Here is an 8,826-nt window from a genome sequence, read left to right as displayed (position 1 = left end):
ATTCATAACTGGATGTGTAACAAGAAAGCATATTATCCGAATCTGAAGCCATTGTTTTGATTTTCCAGCAAGGCAAGACGTCCTGGGGTGACGGCATGAACAAGGGGGCGGGACCATCAGAAACTGGCCACTTCCGGGTTCATTTTTTTTTTGCAGATTTTGGACACGTTAAGTCACTTTTATTGGTGTTTTGCATTTGACAAAAAATATCATACCATGTGTTTTGGGTATTTTAGATGCTATAAAACGTTTTTCTGATGTCAGTTAGGAAACAAAAAAGTGATGTAGGTTGTCCTTTAAGGATTAGAAAATTAGAAAGTAGAAAAGTATGTTTTATGGGGACCTGGGAACGGATTATTCTCAATTTAATGGTTTCCCATAGGAAATTATTTTTTGGGATACACACTTTTCGCCTTACACACTCTATCTGGGAACCAATTGAGTTCGTCAGCCAAGTTATCACTGTACGTCGCGGAAAGTTTGGCAATAAAGCTCAATGCAGCTCAGCTTACCGTCTGGCTTTGAGGTGACGAGTTCAGAGTTGTTCACCTGGCGGAAGAGGAAAGGAGACTTTCGCACAGGGTGGCCTCCGTGGAGGCTTGTTGAAAAACTCCTGTGAACATGTAAACAAAGGGTATTAAACGCATTATAACCACGGGCTAAATTGTAGTTGCGGGTTCTTCTCGGGGGCCATTTTGAATTTGGGGAAAATTACAGTGTTTAATTTCTTACCCATACAATAATAATAATAATACATTTCATTTATGAGCACCTTTATAAACTCGCAAGGTCACTTTACAGTCACAGGATGAGTTTTTCTGTGGGTGAGCAGCGGCAGCCACATGCACCAGGGTTCACTCAACCCGGAAGTAACTCAAATAGACAGAAAGCGAGCTAGATAGCTAACAGATAGCTAGCTAGAGCTGATAGATAGCTAATAAACGCCTAGCTCGAGCTAATAGATTTGATTGCAAGTACATTTAATATCAATAATAATAATAATAATAATAATAATAATAATAATAATAATAATAATAATAATAATAATAATAATAATAATACATTTGATTTCTAAGAGCCTTTTAAAACTCTCAAGGTCACTTTACAATCACAGGATAAGTTTTTCTGTGGGTGAGAAGAGGCAACTCAACCCGGAAGTACCGTATTTATTCGGGTAAAACACGCAAAATTTTCTACCTAAAAATAACTGAAAGTCTACATAGAGAATGCCCACAAAATGAATGACTTCCTCCTAGTTTTCAAATTTGCAGTCAAAAATAATGCCTGTTATTGTGCTTTACATCCGACAATTTGAAATTTTGGTCCAGACTTTAGTAAGCATTTCTCAAGTTTCATTTGCTTTTGTAGGCCGAATAAAATAAAATAATAGAATAAAAGGCCTTGACTTGTACACCTGTGATGTAAGAGATTAGCCAGCTAGCTGAATAGAAAGAGATAGCTGGCTGAATCGCTAGCTAGCTCGATCGCTAGCTAGCTCGATTGCTAGCTAGTTCGATTGCTAACAAGCTCGATCGCTAGCTAGCTCGATCGCCAGCTAGCTCGATCACTAACTAGCTCGATCGCTAGCTAGCTAAATCGCTAGCAAGCTCAATTGCTAGCTAGCAATTGAGCTAGCTTGCTAGATTAGCATGGAATTTCACGTTTGATTTGCTTTTGCGGGCCGAATAAAATAATGCTTGACTTGGCCATCCGTGATGTAAGAGATTAGCCAGCTAGCTGAATAGAAACAGAGATAGCGAGCTCAAGTGCAAGATATCTCGATCGCTAACTAGCTCAATCGCTATCTAGCTCGATCATTAGCTAGCTTGATCGCTAGCTACCTCGATTGCTAACTAGCTTGATCGCTTGGTAGCTTGATCACTAGCGAGCTCGCTCGCTCACTAGCTAGCTTGATAGATGAGCATGAAATTTTTTCGCGGGCCGAATAAAATGAGGTGGCGGCCCAGATCAGATCAGATGTAAACAGACTATTTGTGCGCCGTCTTTGTGTCGCGACATCTCCGATCACATCCGATCAATAGTATTGGAGGCAAACTTGCCCTTCTCCAAGTCGCATCTTGTTTCATTTAGTTTTGTTTGCGCGTATAAATTGTGTTTCGCAATGATTTTGTCTGGCTGAAAGATTAAACTACGGCGGCGTTTTTCCATTCTGGGAACCCGCACGAGCCTCTTTTGAAGCCTCCATTAGCTCCGACGGTCTCCGTCGCCGCTTTAAATGTCACGGCACAAAAAATAAAAAATAAAATAAATCACAGCAGCGAATTCCTAAAAGCCGTCGGATTGCCGGATAATGCGCCTTGTGTGGCGACAGCGTCATTTCACACCTTGTCACCAAGGTTTCCAATAGGACGTCTCAGCTCAACGTTAGCGTGGTCGGAAACAATAACAAGCGCTTAAGTAAGGACTCTATTGACTTCAATTAGTGACACGCTGATTTGCATTTATTTATTTTTTTGGGTTTAAGGACAGGTGTGCCGAAAACGACGCTTGCGTTTGGCTAACGACATGCGGGACGGAGTCACTGTGGAGTTTGTTTTGTTTTTGGGGGGATGCAGCAGCGGGCCGCTAATCAGAATCTTTTTATTGCCAAGTATGTAGAACACACAAGGAATTGGCTGGCTATCTAGCTGGCTATCTATTAGCTATCTATCTAGCTAGCTATCTATTAAATATCTATTAGCTAGCTAGCTAACTTTCTATCTATTTGAGTTATTCCGGGTTGAGTGAACGCTGGCTTGTGTTGCTGTCTATTAGCTAGCTAACTAACTGACTGGCTATCTAGCTAGCTATCTATTAGGTATATATCTAGCTAGCTATCTATTAGCTATCTATCTAGCTATTAGTTATCTATTAGTTAGCTAGCGATCGAGCTATCTATTTGAGTTATTCCGAGTTGAGTGAACGCTGGCTCGTGTTGTTATCTATTAGCTATGTAGCTAGCTATCTATTAATTATCAGAATCAGAATCATCTTTATTGCCAAGTATGTAGTAGAACACACTGCACTAGTATCGTCGTAAAAAAAACTGCTAAGTGGCACTATACAGTTCCATTTTGCCTACTGTTGAAAGAGTTCAAAGAGTTCAAAGAGTTAATGGCTTGGGGGAAGAAGCTGTTTAAATGTCTGCTGGATTTGGTGCGCATGGATCGGTAGCGCCTGCCTGAGGGGAGTAGCTGGAAAAGGTGGTTGGCAGGATGCGGAGGGTCCAGTAGGACCATTAGTTAGCTAGCTAACTTTCTATCTATTTGAGTTATTCCGGGTTGAGTGAACGCTGGCTCCATTTGCTATTTACGTATTAGCTGGCTAGCTAGCTATTAGCTATCTATTAGCTAAATAGCTAACTACTAGTTATCTATTAGCTAGCTAGCTAGCTTTCTCTTTATGCCAGGTTGAGTGAACGTTGGCGCGTGTGACTGCCGCTGCTCACCCACAACGTATCCTGTCATTGTAAAGTGAACTTGTGAGTTTTGAAAGGAGCTAATAAATGAAATGTATTATTATTATTATTATTATTACTATTATTATTATTATTATTATGCTCTTCTCATCTCTCATTCTTCCACGCTGACAATGTGATCCAGATCGGACAAGTTCCATTTTGGTTTTTACACACCCCCTCCCCGCACCCCCTTGAGTGGTCGCCGCGGGACAACCTTTTGGTTTTAGCCTCGTCGCTCAAGCTAAAATTTTGGATTTAGCTTCGCTCCGCTTGAGCGAGTGATTCAAAGACACAATGGCTAGCGGGGGACGTCCCCCCCCCCCACTAGGACAGGCGACTTGTTTGACACGTCAACCAATCCGCTTTTAGCTTCTGCTTGATTGACAGACGCAGTGTCTAATTAGGCAGGAATGATAATCCTTTAAATGCAGATTCACGAGTCAAACTTTGTGATGGGATTGGCGACTGCGGCAACCCTCCCACCCCTGAGCCCCCCTCTCCCCTTTCAACCAATTTAGGAATTGTTCTCGCCGATGAATGAGTACCTTGGTCGGTGTTTGTCCGGACACGTCGCGAGGACGGGACGCCTGTCTGGGCACTTGGCGTCTTCAAACGCAGCTGCGAAAGACAAGAAATAATGATAGGAGGGCTTAATCCAAAGTGTGAGTGACGTTCAAGGTCAGCAAGGGGACAAATATTAACTATCTAGCTAGCTAGCTATTAATTATCTGAAGTTAGCTAGCTAACTTTATATCTAGTTGAGTTATTCCGGATCGTATTGCTATTTATTAGCTAGCTAGATAGCTAGCTATCTATTTTCTATCTATTAGCTATATAGCTAGCTATTTATTAATTATCTATTAGTTAGCTAGCTAACTTTCTATCAATTTGAGTTATTCCGGGTTGAGTGAACGCTGGCTCGTGTTGCTATCTACATATTAGCTATCTAGCTGGCTAGCTATCTATTTGATATCTGCTAGCTATCTAGCTTTCTAGCTACTAGTTATCTATTAGCTGGCTAGCTTTCTATGTACAGTATTTGAGTTATTCCGGGTTTAGTGAACTGTGGCGCGTGTGGCTGCCGCTGCTCACCCACAGAAAAACTAAGCCTGTTACTCTAAAGTGAACTTGAGAGTTTAGAAAGGCGCTTATCAATGAAATGGATTATTATTATTATTATTATTATTATTATTATTATTATTATTATTATACAATATGGACGCGACACACTTTTGAAGGCCACGTCTCGTTTCTCTGACAGAAGCGGCGGGATCATGTTTCTGAATCAAAGGCAGCTCTGGTCATGTTACTTGCGACCATCATCCTTATTCTCGTCTGTAATTTACAAAACAATTCTTTCATCAGAAAAAAAAGTTAATTCCTAAATGTTATGGGTCTGGAGTTATCTGAGATTGAAATGGGGGAAGCTGTACAAAATACAATACAGATTGGATGATATCGCGCTTTAACAACAGCTGAAGCTGGAACAAAGAGCTCACATGGACAAAAGGCAAACACTGCCCCCTTGGGTGGAAAGGAAAAACATTGCCAGAGGTCTGAGCAGCCCTTTATCAGCACCCAAGCATGAAAAAAAAAAACAATGCTCCACATCACACTTTTCAATTCCTGAATAAATTCGGGAATGGAAGTGAATGAGTTAAACAATTGAAAAGGTTTCAGCGTTCATATTTTGGCAACCCATTCGACCAATTTAAGGAGTTGATGTGACCTCACAGCTGAGTCGGTACGCGTCGTTTCACTCCACTGCGACTTGCTAATCCACTTCACACCAGCATTGCCAATTGTTCCACCCACCCAATCGCCGACTCCACCCCTAAAAGGCCTTCCGTTAAGAACATTTTCTAATACAGTGATACCTTGGCTTACGAACTTAATTGGTTCCCACAAAGTGTGTGTAAGGCAAAAAGTGTGTCTTCCAAACATTTATTTCCAATAAGAAACCATTAAAATGAGAATAATCCGTTCCCAGGTCCCCATAAAACATCATTGTCTATTATATGCCTTAACACTACACAAAATATACCTTATTTTATGCATAATAAATTTGCTGTATTGTATTGTAATGAAAGAAATAAACCGTACTGTATAATAAAGTTGTTTTATTGACATTTGTGATAGTCGTTGATGGCTTGATGGAATGGAGTGGCCATCTTGAGGACTGTTTCCTTGTAAGCTTTGACTGCCTCACCATGATGAATGACACTATGAATCCCTGTACGACGCTTAAAGTTCCCAAACCATCCGTGGCTAGCCTTCATCAATGGATGACGAACTTCCAGGTTTCCTCTTGATGATATCCGAGTGAAGTTGCTGTGCTTTCGCGGCGATAATACCCTCACTCACACTGTCCCCTGCTAATTGCTTTTCTGTAATCCAAATCAACAGAAGTTTTTCAAACTCTTCTATTGCCTGAGACTGTTGCTTAGACAACACATAAACATCCTTAGCCGCACGTCGCATTGGTCGACTTAGCGTACTGGTATACTAAATACCAGTACGGTAAGTCACACAAACGCACACCTCGTTGGTGTTATTCGATGATCTCCTTCTTCTCCTCGACCGTCATTTTCTTTTGTGTCCTCTTCGGCTTAATACTAACCTGTGGTGGGGTCTTTTTTGGTCCCATAATAGAAAAAGTACTCCACTCGATAACAAACCACGTCAGCACTCAAAGAAAAGGGGTGTGAAAAACGAGTCCTCCAGCCACTGTGGCGCTGTGTGGTTTTGTTCGTCTGCCGTAAATTAATTTGTATGCCAAGATTATATTCTGGCGAATTTAATGTTCATAAAGTGAAAAGTCTGTGAGCTAAAGCGTTCATAAGCTGAGGTATCACTGTTAATGAAAGTGAGTCAGCGCCGCCCTGAGCCCGCCAGATGAAAGGCTGGAACAGGCATTCCTGTTCCAGCCTTTCGACGGATCATCACACACTCGGATGATCCGGAAGAAAGACAATGTGTGCACCCGCCTGAGTGTGTTCATGTTATGACATGAGTGCTTATCTTAGCATGTGTGATTTCAGGTATTAGATGCTGCCCCTCTGCTGTGTGTGTGTGTGAGAGTGTGTGTGAGAGTGTTTACTTGCACTTGACTTGCCGTCTATGCGAAACGAGCGCCAGTGAGGTGTGAGTTTGAAAGGCAGAGCGCATGTCGATGAGCGAGCGGCAGGGGGAGGGTGTCAGGGTGGGGGGTGACGCGGGGGTGGGGTGGGGGGTTAATGGTGCTACACGATGACTGTCCCTTTAAGGTCAACCTGTAGTTCTTCTTTGGGGCCGGGCGCGCACCTGCCCGCTTTGTGCTGCTGCAAAAACGTTTAACCGCTGCTCAATGAGGCCGCCATCAGCTCTCCACTGTGGGAGCCGGGGTGCAAAGGGGGGGTGGGGGGTGGGTTAGGATGTGAGCGGTGGAGAGAATGGGCCAGGGTGGGGGCAACAAAGGGCACATTCTCCCCCTCCCCGGCATACTTTGGCCCACTTCATGCTGGCTCAGCCCGGGGGCACGACGCTTTTGTGTGCGGCAAGCCACGACGACGCTTTTTTTTGACAAAGTGAACATCACCTTGGCACACGGAGGGAGGGGGGTCAAGGGGGCGGGGCTAGAGAGGGTGCTCTATAACCTACATTCGAGTTCTTGAGATGCACGTGCACCACAAGGGGATCAAGGATTGTCTGAGTCATCCTTGGGCAGTCGGTGGGGGACACCCTGAACTGCTTGCCGCCCAATCACATTATATATATATATATATATATATATATATATATATATATATATAGTTTTTCAACTTCTTCGATTGCCCGAGACGTCGCTCTGAGAGCACGGAAACACCTTTTGCAATAGACGCACCTTTGATGGCTTCTCTGTTGCGGAGAATGGTAGCAATGATTGACTTAGCATAGCCGTGCTCGGCCACTAAATCACACAAACGCACACCTCGTTCGTGTTTTTCAATTATGTCCTTCTTCTCCTCGACGGTGATTTTGTTTTGTGTCTTCTTCGGCTGAACACGAGCCTGTGGTGGTTCTTTTTTTCGGTCCCATAATAGTAAAATTATCTGCAAAAAGCTCCTCGGAGGGGATCAACGTGTGCATTCCAAGAGAGAGGGTGTGGAAAGGTGCGCCGGCTGGAGCGCTGTTCGGTCGTGTGCTTCCGACGAAGATCCGAAGATCACTCCGCAAGATCCGAAGATCACTCCGCCAGCCGTGGTGGGTGTGTATCGCGAAAAGTAGTGCGTATTTCAAGGTTTAATATTCATAAATTTGATGTTCGTAAACCGAAAATTTCGTAAGGCAAGGTGTTCGTAAACCGTATATATATATGTCTTTGTGATTATTATTATTATTATTTATTTATTTATTTATTTTTTACTTGATGGTACTTCCGGGTTGAGTGAACGCTGGCGCGTGTGGCTGCCGCTGCTCACCCGCAGAGAAAATATCCTGTGACTGTAAAGTGTCCTTGAGAGTTTTGAAAGGAGTTTACAAATGAAATGTATTATTATTATTATTATTATTATTATTATTATTATTATTATTATTATTATTGTACATGTATATTCTCACAAAACTGTATACACATTTTTATATAATACAGTAAAGTCTCGTTATATCGATATTCAAGGGAGTCCGAAAAAATATCGATATAACCGGGACTATCGATATATCCGACCCTGTTTTCATGTCATTTTCTCCGTGCGTGCATAGAAATAGTATCGATATAACCGGGACTATCGATATATCCGATATCGATATAACGAGACTTTACTGTATAATATAATATAATATAATATACATAGTGAATAAATAGATTTGTATGAGCGATTGTCAAGATACCATGACACATACTTCAATGAATTTAAATAGATTTTGAAAAAAAAATCTACAATATACACGCACGGCAATAAAAGCCTTTTTTCCCTCCACGAACACGAACGAGACCTTGAAACGTCGTCGTCGTCGTGTTCTAAATGTCAAAGCGGGAAATGAAGACTTGTTCCAGATGCGCTTTTCTTCCAATGAAAACATCGACAGCGGCTAATCCGTGTCTTTGTGGCCAATGGTCAGATTTAGTCAGCAGCTGCATGATTGTGTGTGTGTGTGTGTGTGTGTGTATTTGTGCGTTTGTATTTTTGTATTTGTGTGTGTGTTAATGTGTGTGTGTTTGTGTATTTGTTGTGTGCATATGTGTGTGTTTGTGTGCGTACGTGCATGCCTGCATGTGTGATTGTATGTGTTTGTGCAATTATGTGTGTGTTTATATTTGTGTGTGTTTATGTATATGTGTGTGTTTGTATTTGTGTGTGTGTGCCTATGTGTGTGATTTTTGTGTGTCTGTGTATTTTTGTATGTGT

The 8,826-nt window shown here is 42.1% G+C and overlaps 1 protein-coding gene across 1 annotated transcript in view; it reads right to left on the bottom strand.

Annotated features, from left to right (window-relative positions):
* Positions 1-502: 502 nt before the first annotated feature.
* LOC148888913 (uncharacterized) overlaps positions 503-8,826 on the bottom strand; it is a 60,204-nt gene continuing 51,880 nt past the window's right edge. The window contains exons 5-6 of the mRNA XM_089012215.1: positions 4,006-4,078; positions 503-613 (exon numbers count right to left, since the gene is read on the bottom strand). Of these exons, the coding sequence (XP_088868341.1) occupies positions 546-613; positions 4,006-4,078 (141 nt within the window). The 3' untranslated portion in view covers positions 503-545. The remainder of the gene's footprint in view (positions 614-4,005; positions 4,079-8,826) is intronic.

The sequence above is a fragment of the Hippocampus bargibanti genome, linkage group LG13 (genome assembly GCF_051943395.1).
Source record: "Hippocampus bargibanti isolate YZ-2025 linkage group LG13, ASM5194339v1, whole genome shotgun sequence".
Lineage (NCBI taxonomy): Eukaryota > Metazoa > Chordata > Actinopteri > Syngnathiformes > Syngnathidae > Hippocampus > Hippocampus bargibanti.
Note: the sequence above shows the minus strand (reverse complement) of the source record. Positions and strands in the feature narration are given on the sequence as shown.